The sequence below is a fragment of the Scomber japonicus genome, chromosome 8 (genome assembly GCF_027409825.1).
Source record: "Scomber japonicus isolate fScoJap1 chromosome 8, fScoJap1.pri, whole genome shotgun sequence".
Lineage (NCBI taxonomy): Eukaryota > Metazoa > Chordata > Actinopteri > Scombriformes > Scombridae > Scomber > Scomber japonicus.
In genome coordinates, this window is record NC_070585.1 from 18,410,604 (window position 1) to 18,433,431 (window position 22,828).

Sequence of the window (22,828 nt, forward strand, 5' to 3'; positions counted from 1 at the left end):
TCTATGGGGCCATGCTGTCGAGTTGTTTTTAGGACATCTGTGGCAAGACAGAAGCAGGACACATCATTTTATCAGGCACTTCACACCTTCACAATCATACAAGATAGTTTAAAATGAACTGTCCCCACCTGCAAATCTTATAATGCCAAAGTGTGTTAATTAAATGTCATTGAGCTTCTCGTGTAAAGTTGATAAATGTAAGATCTGCCTACTCAGTGCATGTATTCTGAGAAAGAAGAAAATCAGCTAATTCACACAAGATATAATATAGAATTGTTTCCAATTTTGTGAGCACTTGACTTTTCAAAAAGTATTATGAGGAAAAAGAAACTCACATTCTCTTAATTAAGCACTAAAGAAAGCCATTGCACATTTCTTCATAGTGGGTTTATGTATTTCTGCTCCCCCTTGTGCACTGCTACAGACTGTATGCCGTAGGGTGGATGCACACTGCAACAGGGAGCCTTGTAAAGGTACATCAGACTGAATAGCACATCAAGCAGATTAGCTGCAGCATTAGTGAGGTCTTAAGTAACTTTTCAATACAGCAAGACATTGAAAAGAGACACTGAGGGAGACTACATGCCCTCTGCTGGTAGGTAAAAGCAAATAATTAAAGAGAGTTTGACTGAGACTTCCTTAAATACTCACTTGGCAACATGTGCTTAATACTAACCATTTACTATTTCTATTTATATGGCATTAATGTATTGGATCAAGTAAAGGTAGAGAAGCTGTGTACCTTTTGTGTGCAATACCTTTTGCTTCAATTTTTTGTATTTATATGGAGAAGTGATTACTGGTGTAAATGTGTTATGTGTTAAGTGCATTTCCACATTCATATTAATTATACTGGTAAGACCATTTGATTTTGAAAGAAAAGATTTTTTATTTAAATCTATTTGTATCTATTTATTGCTGATATTTTGCAAATTAGCACAAATGCAAAATAAAGGCATTGAACTGTTAAAGTGAGATGTACAGTTTGGCTCAGCTCATAATTGCTTTTTCAAAGACTAGCCATGGAAGTAATTAGAGGTCGGCGTAAAAAACACTAACCATTCAGATAATCAGCTTGCCATTAACACCTTAGGGGCAGTATTCTGTTATCAGCTTGACTCTACTTGGAAAACACATTCTCTGCATCTGATTTTCAGGCTTTACTCTTAAGACGCAAAGTGTCACTTGATTGATTAGTACAAAGGTCATCATGTAATACTCCCAGCACGTTTGTGGCCTAGGAAGTTATTGACAAAACAAAATGGATAGATGGCATCATACTTTTCAGCAAATGTGTTGTTTAGCAGCAGCTCCATGTTGAGCAGAATAAACTAATTAGGCTGTCTCTTTTTTCCTGAAACAAAATCTCCTTTTATTGCCTGACCTTTCATGGTGGCCATTGACAAACTTGTGATTGAGTGTGAATTTCATTATGGAGAGAAACTCATCTTTATTGATCAAATTAAGAGGCAGGTTTGCAGGAGGGGAGAAGGCTGAAAGGTGTATTCTGGAGAATATAATCACTATCATTGGGCTCAAAACCACCATGTCAACTCAGCGACCTCTCTTTTTTTCATATTTCACTCTGAATTAGCTTCACTGTAGAGGTTTGACTTTCATGCAGTACATTTTAATGTTGAAATTGAGTGAGAATACAAACTAAGACAGTCTCGGGAAATATATGGATTACTTCAAATAATGAGGTTATAAGGAAAGACAAGATTTAATTTTATCAGACACATGCACAATTGTTGCCTGACCATATGGTCCACGTTCATTTGGCAACAGGTATAAGGTGCAAATAACTGTGAATAATATATGCCTGCTTTCACATGCCAGTACCTTGACAGCTTTAAAGACAAACAATGCTTGCTTTCAGTAGGAAGTCATGCAGTTTTATTTATGGTTAATTTAATTTATTTACAGTATTTCAGCTTCAATAATTGATGCACCATCCATGGATCATTCTTTTCACAAGGAGGGAAGACAGCATCCTATTTAATTTTGTTATTTTCCCATTAAAACCTGAGAAAACATCAAAGGCAGAATGATTTAATTAACAATGTGGAGAGTCTGTGTACAGCCGTCTTCATTTTGCAAATTACTCTTTGCTGAGAATAAGAGACTTATCAGGTCCATACAGACATCGCTACACACCTCAAAAGAAGTTGTGTTGACACAAGGAAGGGGTAAAATACATGTCTCCCCCAGACAGAATTATCCACTTCACAGGTATTTTCAGTTTACAGTTTCCAGGTTGGAAAATTAATACCCTTTCTTCTTCTGCCAGTAGAGTTTACAATTCTTTGTTGTGTGCTCTGTGAAGTGTGGATTGAACAAGAAATAGAAGGGGAGTTAAGTGTTGTATGGAATATCATTGTGATTTGTTCCTTATAGCAGACGTCAATGATTATTTCCCTCTTGCCACTTGGGTTTAGTTTTCGCTATGTTTATCACTACTTGTGGCCAAGATGTACAATATAGCCCAAAGAAGTCTTCTCAACATGTTTAATAATGACAATGAATAATATTTCAGATAAAAATGGAAAGGAATACCAGCTGGGGCATGTTAACCACTTTAAATGGTAATTGTCCCACCTTGCTCTTTAAAGACCTATATGAATCAAAGAGCAATTGAAATGAAAACGATGGGAGCCAGAAACATCCCTTGCAGTCTCTTAGCAATGAACACATTGTTGAAACCATTTCAGTGCCACAGATCATTTGTTTTGACGTCTCTCCAACCACACTGTAATTTTTTTTTCAAGATCTCAATGTTGTCTTAAGGTGAGGTGTGATGTCTGATTATATTTCCATAATGAATTATGAATGAAAATGACAGGGGTCACATGCCTGCAAATTAGTAAATTAGTTTATTCTACTTGTCAAAGAGATGGATGGTTAAAACCCAGCCTTCCTTATAGGCATACTATGTAGGATGTGTCGGTTTCACCTCCTCACAAACCTGCTGGGAGGTACTGCGTTGCCAGATTTGGTGTCAATGCAGCCGAAGCTCAGACTTCATCTGCTGTGGTCTCTCTGCTGTGAGTGTGTGTGTGTGTGTGTAGCTCAGCTTCACCCTAAGTCAAATAGATCCCGACCTTATACCCTGTGCACTGTTATTGAATGGGGGCTACAGACCCACTGCCCAAAGGTTGACACCCAGAAACGCCCCATACACAGCAACAAAATAAGAAAGTACGGGCTGAGGGCAGAGTCTCTGTAGATACATACACTGCCACACACTTCTATTGGGTCAGAAGTGATGATTAAGAAGCTTTTTAAAAATTATTTTATCTTCATGAGACTATACATTGTTTTTTAGGAAAGTCTTAAATGCCTTTATGTGTGATTTCAATGAGTTGACCATCTGAGAGCCACTGTAAAACAAAAAAGTATGGATGTGTGGGTGAAGAGTGGAAGAGAGGTAATGAAAGAAATGCTAGAGGAAACAGTCACCATATGATGTCCAACATATGGTCTGTTTCTTAAGACTGTATCCTTGTTGTATCAACAGCTTGCAGAAGAAGTCAATGGGTCCAATGAATACTTTTAAAAAGCAGAATGCTTAAATTTGTCAAGATGAAAAATAAATCTAGAAATATAAACAGACAAAAGCAATAACAAATTGTAAACAGAGAGATAAGAAGAGAAAGAGCTAAACAGTGAGTATTGGCAAAGACGAGACGGAGAAGATCATTTTTTTCTTCAAGGGGTGACACTTCTAGTCAATTCAATATCATACCTATGTTTTGTTACAGTGTTCCTCTTCCAGCTTGACATTTCTGGGTTACAAAGTGCCTATTACAGTTCACCATTGCCATGTTTCACATAAATTCACATTAAGATATTTTTGACAGGAATGATCTTTTGTCTTTTGAAGAGTGATCTTGTGCTGTTGTTCGGATCATGAGCAAGCCACTGCAGGTGAAGGAAAATGAAGAGAAAGACAGTATGTTGTGTTGATAGGAATGTCACATTTGATAGAATCACTTTAATTACATGCGTACATGTAAAGTTGTTCATCAATGCCTGTACATTGTATTGGCTAATGTCATGCTTTGAATGACATTCTAATTCACATTTCATGGGACAATGAAGAGAAAGCATCTGGTGCTTTATCATTTATTTTAATCATTATTTTAATTATAGCTTCAATCAATCATAGACAACCTTCAGTAACATTTGATCAGCAACCAGTTTCTTGCCAAGAGAAACAATAAAGCCTTCAAAATATGGTGACAGAGGATATAAAGTGAGTTTGGAACAATGTTGATTAACGCTTCTACTACAACTACTACTACTACTACTATAATACCACTACTACTACTACTACTACTACTCATAATAATAATAACAATAATGATAATAATAATAATAATAAAACAAATGTAATTATTTCTTTTTTATTTTATATGCTGAATTTGTATCTTGCACCCTGCTGTTTATTGCAGATGATATAGGTACTGCTGAGGGAATTGGGAGGGGTCATGCTGGGGAGCGGCTGTTTGGCGAATGTCATCAATCAGCATTAACCATCAGCTCTGAGCTATTGACTGATGATTCACCACGGCAGAAGCTCCTCTGACTCTAAAATGAAAGGTAGCAGCGGCAGCAGCAACATGAGGCAGAGACACTCAGTTGATTGGCACCTCATTGAGTCTGGCAGGGGAGCCTTTGATTGCACTAGCTGTCAATATCACATAATTGTTTTTCTTACATACATGGTGCCCTCTGATTTTTCTTTCTTTTCGTTTTGTTTTTCGTTGTTTTGTTTTTTATTGTTTTTTTTTTTTTTGCTGCAGGGTGTACCATTATGCCTGTATTGCATGATGAAGCTACTTGAAAATGTTTCCCTTTTTTGGGGAAACAAAAGTGCATCTAAAAAAACACATGCATGCACCTACAGCAACCATATTGACATTAATGTGATTACTCGCTCCACTTATTTAATTGAGTGATATTTTATGGCTACATTGACCCTGTTGTTGATACTGTGAACAAACATATCATGTTTATAAGCTTACATCACCCAATATGTCATCACCAGTGCATTAAGATTCATAACCCACACTAGACAGCTAGATTAGCTGCGTATGGCTGTAAATCTGTCCTTCACAGCAACCCTAGGGTGCATCAGAGTAGCCAGTTATGCCTTGAAGCTTTAATTGGGACCCTTTCAATTATCACGTTAAGTATGTTACTGGAATACATATACTGAGCACAATTTTGTCTTGACGAGGATGAACTCAGCATGTATTCACTGGAGTTGTGCTTAAATTGAGTTTCAATTTCTTCTTAAATGGCACCCATAACTGCCAGAGGAACTGTTCAGGGCTGACAGAGCAACCCCAAGGTCAGTGCAGAAGACAGGATTTAATTGAAATTGAAACTGTCCACCTGATAGTTTGAAATAATTAGCTATATCAGAGTGAAGAGAGGAAGAGTCGAAATGAAGGAAAATAAAAAGGACATCAGCCCAAGATAAAAATGGCAGACTGGTGGCTAGTCATCAATTCGAGTGAATTGAATGTCACTTTGATTGACTGGACTTGACTCTGCATGTCACACATGAAACTCAAACAGTAATAACGCAAACAAGACGAATGGCATTACAACTTTGCCAAAAGTTTACAGAGCTGATTTTATTCTCTTAGACAAGGCAAAAGTATTGTTAGAAGCGATTACAGGCTCTCATGCTAAATAAGACACCCAATAGGCCACTAAATGTTCATGGAAACCAAGTTTCTTGTCTCTGGCAGATACAAAATTACGGATGCATGGATCCCAAAATCACCTACCCTGTTCTAGTAGCTTTCTCCTCCCACCCGTAAAACAAACTCTGCCACCCTCAGCCCTGAAAGACTTCACAAGTCACTTCTGCTGGGCGCAACATTTCCGCACCAGTTAATAAATGGGAAATGAATTGTATCAGTGTTGCTGTCTTTGCTCATAGTGAATAGGAAATTATCATAGAGATGGGTATTGGTGCCTTCACACACTGAATTACATAGAGAGAAAGGCTGTTTGTCTCTCGGTCACACATTCGCTCACACACATGCACAGAGGCGTGCACGTGAGCACACGGAAGCAGCAGCTTGAAATAAACTGCAGGATGAAATTGGCTATAGTGATGTCATCGTAGCAGTAGTGGTGGCGGTGATCAGCCAGGAAGCACTGGCAATTTTCTTCTACAATTTCACAAACACCCAGACATGTTATTGACATTCAGGGCCACGTTTTTTTTTTTTCTTGCAAACTTCCTGTCTCTCCATGCCATGCCCAGAATCTGCTCAGGCATGTCAACATTAGAAGCTATACTAGATGCCAGACAGAAGAAATGTGACATACCCTTTGTGGGTGTTTGTCGTGTTAGAGGAGGACGAAGCAGCTGACATAAAGAGGATGGCACCCCGGGACAAACACTATATACAAGTGTCCTCAGGGACTGACAGGCCACAAAATCAAAGACATGGGGTGTTAATATCTGATAGTTAACGCTCTAGGCTAAACAGCATACAAGACATCGAGGTCAATGGGTTGCTGGGAGTCTCTGGAGCAAAGTAGTTGTACGGCTATTTTCACTTTCTGTCTCTCCCTCTGTGGACTGTTGTAGCCACTGGAGCTTTCTCTTCATCATCACAGGCAGAACACAATCAGCGAACCTACTTTCTGCTTTTGCCCTTTTATTTTATTATATCTTTCTTTTTCTTTTTTATTCCTATTGAGACACCTCTGTTTAGAAGTGTAGACTCGCCACCAAAAAAAGGAAAGCAGTGCCGAGGACTCAAGCAGTTTCTCAAGTCCAAATGGTTTGATGGCAATATTCAGTCTATTTAGCTCAAATCTAAAACAGACAAATATATAATTGAGGAGACCATAATCAATTATTTTTATTGTACATAGTAACTTGATTTCAAATTTATCAGCATGACAGTAGAATCAAACTGAATATAAACAACATCTTAATTATGTTCACTTATTATTGCATTATATTTATATTGTGATGATTTAAATATGCTTCAGTTATGTTATTGAATTAGATCACCATGCATTGTAGTTATGTGCTACACTTAATCTGTGTCAATAGCACTGTGTGATATGGGTAATACTGGCTGTAACATCCATTAATTGTGTTTGTGTAAGGGTAACTGTTTTTATGATGAGACAGCCTCATGGTTATTTGGTCTGAGAGTGAAACTGTAATTAATGGTTTGGTTCACTTAGAGTGCTGATACAACAGCAGCAAAATAAATCTTTTGCTCTCCTGGAGCAAGTGGAAGTCGCTTAAGCAACAGATATTTTAAGGATCAAAGTATCACGTATCAAATATGTTTATTAATTCCACAGGATGTTTTTTTCTTCACAGATTTTGAAATACATTTTAATTTGAACTGTATTATTTATGGGCTAAACTTTATGCCTCTTCTGCTTGTGATTTACCAGCTGCCATTTTACACACACTTTACACCCAGTATGTCGGTCTAGATCTGTCTCTCTCTCTGTTCTGAATGTTAGTTGACAATGCCTGCACTCAGCATACCCCAAATAAAGTGTGTGGTGACAGAAACATTAACACAAGCCACTGAGTACCTCTGTGATTTTGGTGAGCGCATATCTGTCAGCCAGGGCCTGGAGGAGTAAAAAGCATAGATCTGAACTTTCAGTGGTTGGTGTTTGGGTGGAGGATTGTGACAGTCAACATCAAAACAGTAAAAGTAAAGCTGTGATTTATTGAATGTGCCGCTTGTGTCTGCTTTCATGTTTGCTAGTGATACATTATATGACTTTTCCTCTGCTTTCAAGAACATGGCGATGCGGATGAATTAAACATGTTAAGCAGGAACAGGTCTTTCTCTGAAAGCCTTACCCTTTTTATGATAACCCCTTTTTAGACATTCAGTGGACTTATCACAGTGTATAAATAGGACAGAATTCATTATTCAGGGGAGGTTTCAGTGAAAAATTAATAGTTGTCCCCGGAGGAGGGTCTGTGGCGCTTTGGAAAAGGAAAACCTTTAAAGTGTACATGCACAGTGGGATCTGGGCAGAGTCTGCCCCTCATATTAAAACCTTTAACATGCTACACTACACACTGATATTGCAAATATACGTTTTCTCAGCACTAATGCCTGAGACTAATACCATATACAGCCAGCATTCATGTCTAAGCTGTCCTGTATTTTGAAGATTGAGAAAGAAAAAGCAAAGAGAGAAGGAAGATATGGCATGAATGTCTGGTCCTGACACTGACACTTCATATAGATTACACAATTTCTGGATTGCCTCTTGTAGGACAAAACACTATAACTTCAGCTGTTGACATTCGAGGGAGCACCCTTTTTTTGTGACAGAACACACTGAATGTTTTCACTTAGAAATACCTTACTGTACAATGTGTACGTAAACACACATCCATGAAAAAAACAACAAAACACTCCTACCCTCAGCTCTGTCATATAAGAGATTACAATTTTCACCATGGCCAGATCACTCACACACTCAATCCATGCTGCCTCTGGTGCTGAGTGGTTTTCAGCCTGCCAGTTATCTGTTGAAAGATGGGCTTCACGATGCTTTTGTATCCCCTTCCTATCTGCCTAGCCATGGAGGCAATAACAGTAATGTATGGCTAAGGGAAAACAGAGCTAATCATCAATGACTGCAAGATATATAGCATATGCAGTGGCACCTTGTTTATTACCCTCTTCTCCTCCTGCTGAATCCATTGGATGTACAGACAGGCCACCAGATCTGAGAGCTTCTTCAATGTTAATTTGATTCATTCTTGTTTTCCATAATAATTGGGGGCAATAGGTCAATGTGATGAATTTGCTTGTTACATGACACAGGATGTAGCACAGTGTTGGTTGCTGTACAGTTTCATTCATCTGTCCTCCCCTCATATGAACAGAGGCTTCATTTTTATTAACTATTTTGCAGTCGTTATACTCCTCTAATGCAACAGGTTTAATTATTTGAGGACCTGCTTAGGCTTCAAATCAACTTTTAATTATATTTTAAACTGAAAGCTAAGTGACATTTACATTTTTAGATAAAAGTCATTCCCTAAAAAATCATGATTGTTTAGATAGTAGTCTTGCAGGAACAATCCAATCTTCTTGCAAATATCAGTTAGCTTTGTCAGGTCCTACTTAATCAGCCTATTTTCCTTCCTTTTTTTAATCTGTCTGAAATATTTTCTCTTCCTTTCCATTCCATGCGTTTTATTTTCATTTCCCAGGCCTCACATTATCTACACAATATGGAAATTTTAGACATTCACCCATGTGCAATGAATTTTAAGGTGGATTCACTTTTTTTTTTTAATCTTATAAATATGCATTTATGTATTGCTTCCTTGTCAGTGACAGCACACCTACAGTATATCAACAGTATTGTCCGGTGTCTGCACAAGAACAGATTCACAAAGACGAGGAATGAATGTCTGTCCTTGTGTGAGATTTTCACCTTAGAAAGTGTCAGTTTATGTGTGTGTGTGTGTGTGGGGGGGGGTTTTGCGTATGCCCTTGTGCATCTACATGAGCAAGTTTCTACCCCCCATAGAAACTCTGTGCCTCCTCCTCTGTGTGTCATTGTAGTGATGAGCGCTGATTGCAGATTGTTATGGTGTTTGCACCTCTCATCTATCTGGCCCATGCTGGGTATTTGGCCAGGCCTGATTGTGTTGATGGTGACACCGGCATCTTGTTCACGGGTGGCGAGGCCCAATAGTAGTCCAGACATAATGAAGAAGATGTAATCAACCAATGTCACACACAAAATGTCAAGTGTCAAGAAGAAAGCTGTTTCTGTGTTCAACCTTCCTAACTGTGTGCTCACTGTTGATGGAAATCACCAAATTGTGGTTGTTGATGCAGGATTTGCTTCCAAGAGGCAATTTTTTTTCTCTCCCTTGGACAACAAATGTGACTTCAAGATAAAGAAATTTACATTAAATTTGGTCTGTACATTGTGCTGGTGTTGTATATGCTCAGTGAAGAAATGGGTGCTTCAACCTACGACATACTTTTAATCAATGGTAACAAAAAGAAAGAAGCAAGTGCTTGGCACTGGGTTGTTCAAGAGATCCTTTCTTTCTTTGTGCACTTTGTCCTTTCCCTGTGCTTTGTTATTTGTTTTGGTGTTCTAATCTCAGCCAAGTCAATAATATTCTTTGTTGTCTGAAATTGTGTGTCGGGAACAAAAAGACCTCCTCCTTTTGTTGAAAGTACCTGTCTGTGACTTTTCACTCTCTCTCAGACTCCTAGATAAAGTAATCATTAGATGTTGTTTTCTGCCTGCAATTACTTTCAGTTACAATGGGTCAAACACTAAGAAAGCAAAAAGGGTCGAGAGAAGACAAGGCTAGATAGATTACAGGTGAGGAACTGTATAGGTCCCACAAGTGCTGATAAATACGTATGTGGCCTAGAGACTCACTGTTGTCAGCGGCGTCTCAGTAAATGCATCAAAAGTAATTAGTCTAGAATACAACCTCACTGCTCTCTTATCTGCGTCCCATTGTCTCCTATACAAAAGGCCATTCATTACGTCTGGCACTATTTGTTTTAAAAAGTGAAAAAGAGGAGCAATGTCTTTGCCATTTCTTATTTCTATCTCACGTTGTATCATTGCTACACAGGATTGCTCTGAAATGTATGTTTTCAGTGGCGAAATCCTCTAAGCGATTATTGGTTCATTCATGCAGCTTATATTATATAATCACTGGTAATGATGTCCTGTACATGAAGCCTGTACGGGGATATGTATACTGTTTCATTTCACATTCTATAATAAAATGTTATGAATAATGTTAATACAATTCTACAGGTAGCCTTGACAAGCTGTCTGCATCAGCATGGCTTCTTATAGATCTTAATACATGTCAGCCTCGTACATGACACCACTGACCTCTGTGGCATAGTTGATCCTTGCTTTCCAAAGAGCACGCCAAGTTTTTATTGCTACAATGGAATATTTACTTCCTCCTCCACGTCCTTGTCAGCAGTGACAATGACAGCTCTTATTGCCTTCGCCAGGGATTATACTGTACCTCCTCCTGATAAAAGTAAAGAAAGCCAAATAGCATTTGAGTCTGACGTGCAGAGAAAAGTTAATTTTCAGACTCATTGCCATAGAGACAGGATTATTCTAGAGAAGTCACAGACCTTGTCTCCAAGCCAACATCCTTATTTTATTGTTAAAGTACTGTATGTGCAGGAGGCATGGCATAGTTTTCATTCCTTTTAAAGCACAGCCTCTCATGAGGTTTGCAATATCTTGAATAGAGTATTCATATACAAATACACATCATCAAAATTATGAATTGGTTACAAGTGTACATCATAAAATGAGCCTTGAGAAAACACGGAGGCTGGTGAAATGCATCAAGCATGTAAGTGGGCAGTTTCATATTTGTAATTCTGTGAAAGTGAGACATTAGTCCCTCCTTCAAATGATGATTGCCAGATCTGTGATGAAAGTAATGGCATCTTCTCTTCTCAGTGCAACACCAAGGGGTTTTAATAGCGCTATTATTATTAATGACCATCCATTTGCTTATCCAAATTATACGTTTGGAGTGGGTATAAGGACGAGTGCAGTGATAAAGTCTTGGCAATTACAAACCCAATTATTTCTACTGAGATTCTATTTGTTTGAAAGAATCTCCTATATTATTCTGTTTCTGTCTTCTGGTCTCCCTCTAGACACAGAGACACATGCTTATACACCTTCTGTGTCCCTTTTTTCTCTCACTCTAAGTCTCATCTCAACCCTTATTACACAAGAACACATAATATGATAATGATAATATTTTGCACTCATGATTGCTGTAGTACTTGTGATACTCCAGGATGGTTCTATAACTCTTGATAAATGACAAAGTCTCCATTTTGTACATCTCATGCAGCTATATATAAACCTCTTTTGCATTTTTATTTTATTGTTCTAGGCCTGATTAAACATGTTCATCCCAAACTAACTGACACTGAGAGGGTCAAAGCCGTTGGTAATAATACATTGGGTGGTGAAAGGTGTATTCTTTGGCAGAATTATATTATTGAGTATGTATGAACTTTTGCACTTTTGTGAATTTTGTATGACCAGAATTAAATTAATTTCACTGAGCTTCGAAGCCTTTGCAATAAAGAAAACAGCAATGTTCTATAGTGACGTCAATGTAGCCATAATGTCTGTATTGAAAAGATTTTACCATGGCAACCATACTTGTTATAAATTTTAATAAAGTATGCATGTGACAAGCTTGACCGTAGCCATTCATACTTGCATGAAGTCAATGTACTGGAAGTGATACAGCTTTCATTTGACAATACATGAATTTGATGTTTATATGTTTCAAGTTAAAACATTGAAAATACTGCACCAGATAACACTGTAGGACGAGTTAGAGGCCAAGTCCACCTTCGTGATGGCTGTTTGAGAAATTTAATGTCCTAGATGCATGCAATTATCCTTTTAATTAGCAATAATGAGTTTGTGCATGCTGAAATAATGAGTTGAATCGTGATGTGTGCAGGCCGTAATGCGAAGCTCATCAAGATGTAACTAGCTCTGTCAGTAAATATCATCAACTGTCATGTTAAATATCTCATACTGTTGTACTGTAAAGCCCTGATCAGGCAGCTAATATGTGCCCTAGCTGTGTGTGTGTGTTTATGCCTATCAGACCTTTTTTTGAATTTGTGAATTTCATGACCATCAGAGAAAAAAATCAAGTCAGATTGATTGCATACCAATATAATAGTGTAGTATAATAAAAAGGCCAAATACAACACAGCTCGTAGTCTAGGCTATTACGGTATGGAAGATGCATCATTTATGTTTAAAGAACGCTCCGCCTGTGACTTATTGATCCCGGAAGTTTGAATCTGTGAATATCTTTTATAACTTTACCAAACTCCAATGTGGCACTTTTCCTCATCTCACAATTACGAGATCTTTTCGCATAATTACAAGATAAGGTGTCTAATTTTTTTTTTAATCCAGTGAATGCAATGCGCTTCGGTAGACATGTACTATTTAAAAAATGTATTTATCTCTCCCTTTTCAGTGAGTGGATCATGAAAAGAGTTGTTATTGCATATGTGTCATTAAGACATGAGCATTATTTATAGGATAAATTAGCCACAGCTTTTCCAACTGATCTGTTTGTGACAGTCAGGCTTTTTTATGAATATCCTGGCAGCAGCAGCCTGAATAGCACAGAGACATTAGGTGAGCTGCAGCCTCTCAGGTTAGATCTGATGTCATAAGTGACATCTAGCCATAAATTCAGGAGTTGAATAAAAAATAACACAAATGTTTTTTTAGATGATTTAAAGATAGAATCATTGTGCCTCTGTCATGAAACTCATGAGTTATGTCACCTAAATCCACAAACTGAAAGGACAGAATCTCAGGTGAGGTATGAAAACCTTACAGCAGTGAGTTATAGCAGCACATTACCTGCATGTTTCTATGCATTTATTTTGTTATAACATTTATTGTGACAGTCTATAATATTATATGTTTTAAATACTGATTTTGGTCTCAGTTGTATAGTTAAGTAGTCTATCAATAAAATAAAAAAATCAGAGAAAAAAATCACGATATGAGTCCAGTCTCATCCAAGTCAACAAAAGCATATTCAGTAAACATTTTGCAGAGTCAGCCTCTTCACATGTGTATGTGTGTGTGGACATGTGCCTGTGAAAGAGTAGTAGAGAGCAAGTACACAATCACAATTATTTTGGCTGTCCGACAAAACATTTTCTTACCAAACCTTCACCCTTGATTTCTAAATTACAAGATTACAAGTACTTACATTATAGAGGAAGCAGATACTTTGTGTTCAGTCAAACTATTAACTGTAATTTCTCTGCTTTTTCTTTTAGCACAGAACATATTATTGCATGCCATGCAGTACTGTCATACCTGTCTTTTACATGTGTTCAATGTTTATACAAGCTATTAAGTTTGAACACGCAAAAGCAAGGTCAGCTGAAGGTGGATGCGGTGGTTTTCGATCTGCAGCTAGCCAACGGATGTGTTGATGCTGCAGAACAAAATTGCTGTAGGCTACCACTGATATTGACCTTGTGTATGACCATAAGATCAACTAAAGGCCTAGAACTGTGGCACCGTGGGGTGTCTAGAAATACACAACAAGATCATGGATAATAGATTACATTATGACAGAGCAGTCAAATTAGCCCGCAGGCTACTTTGTATCAGAACATGAATTGAATACCACTTATTTTTGGAAACCAGCATTCTGAGGTGATTGCAGGTGAACTTGTATTAGATGTTCAGTTCAGTTGACTCCACAAAGTAACTAAACAGGAATCACAGTTCTTTTTCAACCATATCACTACTGCTCGGTGAAGATGAATCATCTCAAATGAGAACAGTAGGTCTGATCTCAGTCGTGCTGTCTATTACACCCCATTGTTTGCCATTATCCCCACTTGTCTGCCATTCAAATTTCCTTGAAAGGAACGTAGAAAAGAATGTTCACAGCATCAGGGGATCCATGGCATCAGTGATGTGTGATTTCTACCGAAAGCTCCGAGGGGTACAGTTGTTTCCCCTGAATACAAAAGACAGTGGCATCACAAGCAGGCTGCGGCATACCTCTAGCTGACGAAAGCAGCCAGAGCTGTCAGCAACATCAATCACGTCGTGTTCCCACCCTCCCAAATCCGCCACCGCCTATCCAAACTATCCTCCTGGAATAGGAAATAGCACAGGCCTATGTCTTTTAGAGAAGCTGGGTATGACATATGGCATACACAATTCTGAGGCACTGAAGGCTGTTGACACAGAACTGCTGTGAATTCAAGCTGTGTGAAGTCACAGAGCCACAGATTACCTTTCATTTGTAAAATACCCTACATTAAGACAACTTCACCTATTGTCTGTACTATCAGTTACAGTGAAGGATTGGGGGGGGGGGGTCTGTCAAAATGCACTCGTAAATGTGTGTGATGTGTTAAGACCTAGGAACATTTATTTGTGTGTCCAGGTGCATTTTTGTGGAATAAGAAGTACGTTTATGTTAATAGCATTACCTCATCAAAAAAAACAGTACCCTGAAAAGGCATCACCAAAGAAACACTTAGAGAAAGATTGAGTCAGGGCACGGCCAAGACTTGGCTCGGCCCTATTGTGCTAGCTCAGAGAATGAGAAAGCAGCATCCATTTTTGACTTAATGAAGTTAGTGACCCTCTGAAAGGTGACACATTTACCACCCAAGGGATTTATACACTCCTGCTCCAAGGCTCCAGTTCAATATGGAGAGGACAGATTTGACTCCATGTGGGCACTCCAAATATATCCTCACAATTTATACCAGGCGATTCATTTTCAGACACTGCTCTCATAATTAAAGTTGACGCTGTGCTTTTCATCTGCGGTAGCACAGAAATACAAAAAAGTCAGTGCACTGGGCTATTATACAACAATCTAGATAGTTTTGCGAGGCTGGACTGATATCATTAAGATAGAGTAATCAGAATATTAATTTTCAGTCTGTATAATGCCGTATTTCGGTATAAAACTATAAACAAATTGGCAAGATTTTCCAATGTCTGTGAAATTAAATTACACAGAGCATGCGTGCATGTGTGAGCATCTTGTGCGCATGAAAGAAATAGTGGTCCCAGTGTACTTGGGTCTAAGGCCGTTTAATTATTGATAGCATTCTTACTTATGCAAATATACTAAATAATTTCTACATGACAGCTTGAAGCTGAGGCCTAGAGGACCGATGTGATGTTTGAATGAGGGCCCCTCTTTCCTTTGCATGGCCTAGGAAACATAACACTGCAGGCTCCTGGTTGCCTTGGTGCATACTGTTTTACATTCTAATTATCTGGCTTGACAGGCTTTATTGCTGAGGCTCAATGTTGAGGCCTCATTCCAGACTCATTCTACATGCGATGTCAGTGTAGGGATAATGAGATAAGATAGTTTGCGTGCTTAGCCTGTCGCAGTCACATCCGTATTCAGTTTATGGATTTTTCTTCCCTTCCATGCATGTAATCTGCATATTGTCATATTTAAGCATGTATATATATTGTACCTGTAAATGCTGAAGATGCTCACTGTGTTTACTGCTTTGTTTTTACTGCTTTGTTTTTGTTTTTAAATAAAAAAAATGTCTTATTTGACCAAATTTATTTTAGATTCTGAAATATCAAAAGAGTGTTAGGTCTGCCACATTGACAGTGATTAAAATAAACAATGCTTTGTTAAATATTTAATACAGTAAAGCCAATCCGAGACACAAACAGCAAGACATTTTTTTTCTAACTCTAATTAAGCTACAGGGAATTCATTGCATATTGTAGGTAAACAGACAGAGTCATGGGAGTACCAATGGAAATTAAATGCTCTGCTGGTGTTTTTCTCATTACAAGATAAAATGAAACATTTATCACTGACTTTCATTTCGCTAAAAGGCTGACATTTTGTGGGTCAACCTCTGATAAGACGACAACTTTCTTCTGTTTACATTATGATTCATGACTTCACTCAGTGCTTTAACGGCACCCCTGTAGAAAATCAGCACATTCCAGCTGTATGTTTTGACCTGTTGGATTAAATATATTGTTTTCTTCTTTTCTCTTTCTCTCCTTTTTCACAGCTATCGAGGTGAACCTGCAGAAAGCTTTGGCTGAGGCCTCTGAGACCTGTACCCAGGAGTGTCTGATACTGGGCCACTCTGACAGCTGTTGGATGCCCCCAGCCCTGGCCCAGTTCCAGAGTCCTGGCAGCAACAGCCCCGCCTCCACCCCTACCACCACTGCCATCTCTGGTACGCTCCCCTCCTTTGGCTTTCAGCAGAGCTGTACCCGTGGATCCAAAGCTAACATGGGCTGCATGGGGATCATGGATGGTCGCCATACCCTGGGCAGGTCTGTGCCTAAAAGAGATGAACTGGACAAAGGGATCAACCGGCCACAGTTCTACAACACCCTGGACAGACACTGCAGTAGTAAGAAGGAGGATCCCGTCAAGGTCATCCCCCTGGCAAGCTTCTCCTCCCCTGGGCAGCAGACGCCTACCGGTGGGGGCAGCAGCTCCTTCTTACATGAGCATCAGTTGTAAAAGACAGATCTTCATTGGCCTGACATACATGTAACTCCATCCATAGATGGTTTTTTGTCAGTGACTTAATGATCATGTATGTATGCGTACGTATGGAGGTATGCATTGTTTGAATAACTTTGACCAGCTCCAGCTCAATTTTACTGATGAAGATATCTAAGAATGGATTTGATCATGATGATGCTTTTCAGACAAAATCATATGGGATCAGGCTGACCACTTAGGCATTTGAAAGGAACACCCATGTATCTGACCCATGTACAATAACTAAAAGGTAGTTTTATATCAAATTAGTTCCATCAAAGGAAAAAATAAATCAAAATGCTTTTGCTTTCAGTTCGGTGATGTTTGCTTAGTGAAAAGAAAGGGCAATGTACGCTTTAAGCTCCTTGGGCCCAGCTTACTGTGGAACTGTATCCTAAAAGACCATTTCCTCACGCAGAAACAAATGCAAATACAGTACTTTGTGTTGAGTGAGCTAAATTGGGCTAAATGTTAATTATGAGCTCTGGGTGGATGGCGTTTCTGTTCAAGTTCTAGTGAAGTATTGCTCTGTATAACATGCAGCACAAACTCCTTTGGTGATGGAATATGTTCCTTTTGTCTTGCCTGAACGTGTTTCAGAAGTCTATTTTGGTCAGGGGACTGCAGAAGGATAATAAAAAAAAGTCCACAAAGCATAACTAGGCCAATAGTAGACAGCACCGGTAATCTTTTGAATTCTTTTCACCATAGACTAGTACACAAAATAGAACATATACACACATACATACCCAAGATGTTTTCTCTACAGTGATTGCTCCATCTCTGCCAACTTCATTAAGAAACTCTTCAGAACTAGCATTATCTCATTGTCCTTGGAAGGTGCAGGTGGATGCGCTTTGGAAACACACTTTTGTTTCCTTCCCTTTGTTTCTATTTCTCACATTTTACTGCTCAGAAACTTTCGCACAACAACAGCTATGGAGCCAATTATGAAATTCTCAGTCTAATTACTTTGATGTGTGATCTCAGTAGTGACCTTCATTGTGGTTAGAAGGTTTGGAATTGTTCTCTTGGCTAAATGAAAACATGCTCTGCATGTGCAGAGGCAGTGACAAGGTGATGAGCCCTCAAAAGTAGCAGCTTTATTTACTCCCACTCTGTGCATCATAGCATTAATAACACCTATGTTCTTGCAATTTATTACTTGTGTGTGTTTTCATACATCTTAGTTCCGCAGGAAAGTTTCTATTATCAGTTTTTACTATGTTGACAGAGGAATAATAGACCAGGGTGCAGGAATTTCTTCAGGGCTCCAAGTCTGTCTGAATTATTGATGTAAATGTTATTTTTGCAGTTATCATATGAATAGGCATTGGCACTATTTGAAAGGACCTCCCTTCAGGCTTCCCCTCAACATGGTTTTAGCATACACACACACTGCATCACTGCCTGTGTGTGTGTGTAAATTGTACTGATGATGATAACTACTCCAGACTAACTTGCTGCTGTAACAGATTGGGTGCAGAATAATCTATTGCTACAGCAATAAGTGACTTTGCTGATATTCATTTTTCTTTCCAGTAACATCTAAGCCAGGTGTCTACATCATCAGGTATATGATTCATGCGATTCATTTCCTTGTACCATCTTGCAAATTGAGAACAGGCCTAAATCTATAATGCAACGTGGCATTCTTGAGGGAAGGTGCAAGGCAAATTGTGTTTGCATGCTCTTAGCTACCACACCTATTCTCTCTGATACTTCGGGTCAGGACTCTTATCATTATAAAGAGGATTTATTTGAGACTCTGTGAAACGATCACTTAAAGGAACAATGTGTCAAGGACAAAGAAAGGGGCAATTCAATTTCACCTCAGTCAATTACAAAAATGAATTTAATTCAAAACAAGCAACTTAAACAAATTCTCTTATAAACATCAAATTATGAAAATGTCCCTGTTCAGGAATCCAATTTCAGCTCATTTACTACAACTTTATTTTTTTCCCCATCACTTTTAATATAATTTCATTGTTATAGGACAGACATGTATAACCAAATAGCATAAACAATACATATTTAATCAAAAGGCGCACATATCAAAGGGAACATGCAACACTATGTCACTGAAAACTGAAATCACTCTGACATGTTCCAAATGTCAGAGAAAAAAAATCCCATAGTGACAGAGAGAGCCTTAAAATCTCAAACGTCTTTTCAGTATCTGTTTACCATTTTATGAATAATGAGGGCAAATACATGTCTGGATCAGATTATTTAAAAAAAAAGAAAATTAGATTTTTAAGAAATGTTTTTATTTGTTGCTATTCATTGTCATTGGAAATTGTGCCCTCCCTCATATCATGGTGGGAGAGAATATCCATGAAATATGTATGGGATAATAAACTGTCACACTGCAACAAAAATGTTTGAAATAATTTATCCAATCACATGTGTACAATATGCACACTATTACCTATCTGTAATCCTCACTGTGTTTTAACTTACTCTACTTACATAGCTCCTCTGTACTGTAATGTTGCAGTAGCTACATTAATTGAAAGGCAACTTTGATTAATTAACTGCATGAATGTACTTGTACATCAGTAGGATGTTGCTTTGGATACAAATATGGATTTTTTTGTGTACTATTGTCCCATTTTATTTTACCATATGCACTTCAAGAGGTAAAACTGGCAATGTTTGACGTGTTTATTTTTTAAAGAGCATACCTATGAATGTGGGTTTTTTCTGTTTGTTTGTTTGTTGTTTGGAGGGGAGAGGGTGGGGATGGGGATGGGTGTGGGAGGGGTGGTTGAGGCTCCTCTGAGTAAGTAGTGGTTTTAAAATTTCAAAAAATACAAGCAAATAGAAAAAATGTCATGAGTGATGACAGTTTTTCACTTTGCATGATTCTGCTGTCACTGTTACTTTCCTGTTTTACATCTCTCCTAATGAGACAACTAGCAGAGATACTACACAGAAAACTACAGAAAATTGCATTTTATTTTCAGATATTTTCAAAAAGGTGTGTCATGATTATCATGTCAGCCTGTGTCATAATTTGCATGAACCGTTTGGACTTCCACAAGGCGTTTTGACACTTGACTATGTAGCTCATGCATCCATGACTAGATTCAGTCTCAGTATTGATGTTTACTGCTCTACCTGTTTGTCTGTCTTATGGATCAAAACAAATGTTACAGTGTACACATTCAAACTTTGTGAAGTGTGCGTACCACTTATGCCTCTAAGTACACACAAATATCTATTCTGTCAGGTAAAAATTGATTTTACACTGTACATAGCAGTACCCCTAAGAACTAATAATAATGGTTTCAAACTGGAAAGACAAACTGTAAGGTCTAAAGGCTACAGGCTAAATAATGGAATTCACTATGTTGAAAAAAGGGAAAACATAAGAAAAGATGAGATGACAATCTCTATTGTAATGTAAATGGTTACATATGCATAATATTAATGAGAGTGTGTTTGAATGTGTTTATAGATGATTTTGTATGTGTGTGAGACAGAGTGTGTCTTTGCATGTATGCGTGTGTGTGTGTGTGTGTGTGTGTGTGTGTGTGTGCACATATGTGTATACTGGCATGCACATTGCCAGAATATTTTATGTACACAAAATGTATCTTGTACAAAAACTATATCAAAATATGATATAAGACTTAAGTATACGCTTGTAAATTAGTCATCAGTGAGTCAGGTCAAGTTTGCTTTGAGAGAAGGCTTCAATGCTTGCCAGCGAATCTGTATTGGTCCGTCAAAGCTATACAGTCTGTGTTGTCATGCCTTTGTAAGATATCTCATTTAATTCTATGAAAAAATGACCTCCCATATGGTGAAATGATTTTTCTTGTCATTGAATTTTACTTGAGCCATTAAATATTGAGTCCTCAAAGTATGCATGAATCATGTCTGTCCTTCACTTTACACTGTTGTTTGATTAGATTGTGTCTGAGAGCACGATCATCTCAGTGATAGATGTATCACTGTATTCCAATTATAGCAATTTCTAGCTACAGTAATTAGACAATTTCACCTTCATCATTTCTGGAAATGACTACCACTGGGGTAACAATACAACCTATTGCATAAAGTAAATGTATATATTTATAGGAACAGGGAAAGCACACAAACACACACACACACACACACACACACACACACACACACACACACACACACACACACACACACACAGGTTGTCACACTCTGGAAATACGAACCGCTACCTTGGACAGAGTTAAACACTATCTTACTGGGAACACCAAGCAGTGCACACTTGGGTTAAGAATAGCTACTTTAGTTAAATTGTGCTAACAGGGTGTCATTAAATAAGATTCTCTCTATGGTCTCCAAGGGAAATGTTATGCTCTTAACTGCTAAATGCCCCACTAGGCTCATCAGCCAGTCACTACCAAACAAAACCATAAGTTGTGGGCCATAAAACCAATACAATAAGCTGCAAGATGCCATGCCCTCAGAGGCAGGTCAGGTAAACATTAGGGTCAAGCAACATCTTTCACTTACAGGTAGTATGTTGACTGTTGTTGCTTTGAATTGAATTTGATTGAAAGTGAATTGAAAGGTGTAATTATTGTAATTATTTCCATCTCTCTGTTCCACGTGATGTGAACACATTAAATGCTTTTATAGCCCTAATTGAGCTGCATAAATTGTGGATAAAGTATTCTACACCATCCATAATATAAACAAAGCTCTGGATTTTGAAGGTTTCCATGTTTTATGTACACAGTAATGTTTTAAATATTGTGGTATTGTTAATTTGGACTTGCAAATGTATATTCCATTCACCATTATTTCTATCAATATAGCTTACATCTATATGGTCAAAAAAAGATAGTGCCATTAGCAATTGGCACCTTTAGAATATAAAAGGGCACTTTGATGGATTCTGTTTAGGAAGGACTGAGCACTCATCCATCAATTCATATATTTTTTATTTGATCCAACAATACAAATCAATGAGCTTCTCGTCACAAGTCTGCTCCTCTACTCATTAGTCTGTCCAGCCATTATCATATCAGCATAGACCATAGACTCAAGGAAGTACTGCTCATTTTTCAGAAGAAAATCAATAGAACCCAATAAACCTTAATTTTAGCCTTTTAGCTCTAGGGCCAAGATGTAAATGTAAGTTTAAACTGTGAGTACAGAAATGTATTCATTCATGTTAGTGTTTCTTTTCACAAAGTCAACTGTGATGTACTTTTGACTCATCTTCACTAATAACCCAAGGCTATCAACTCTACCTGTGGCCATTTGGGCTTGTTTACAGTAAAGATACAGAAAACAAACAACAACAAAAAACAAACCTTACTCATTTGTACAGAGATTTTGTAGATTTTATCTTTTTTGGTCATTGCTTGTGTTATTTTAATGTCTATTCATTCATCTGTCCATCCATCCATGTGCCCATCTATCCATTCATCAATCCATGTATTCACTCATCCATCTATCCATGGGAGCTTTGATGCCTCGAGGGCAAACTCTGCAACAGCTTTGACAGTCCCTCTGGGCTATGGATCCACCTGAGGCCCTTTTGACTTAATGCTTTATCCACTGTTCTTTTTTGAATACATACAAGTCCTCGGAGAGGAAACCTCAAGCATGTATTATAGTGAAGGGGTTGATGTTCACAACAACAGGACATGACAGGATCTTTCGGCACTGACTCCTAACTTGTGCGAC

The 22,828-nt window shown here is 38.1% G+C and overlaps 1 protein-coding gene across 2 annotated transcripts in view; it reads left to right on the top strand.

Moving 5' to 3' along the window:
* pcdh11 (protocadherin 11) overlaps window positions 1–17,116 on the top strand; it is a 114,768-nt gene extending 97,652 nt beyond the window's left edge. For both annotated transcript variants that reach the window (XM_053323751.1, XM_053323750.1), the window contains exon 6: window positions 16,653–17,116. In XM_053323751.1, coding sequence (XP_053179726.1) covers window positions 16,653–17,116 — 464 coding nt within the window. The remainder of the gene's footprint in view (window positions 1–16,652) is intronic.
* Window positions 17,117–22,828: the final 5,712 nt, after the last annotated feature.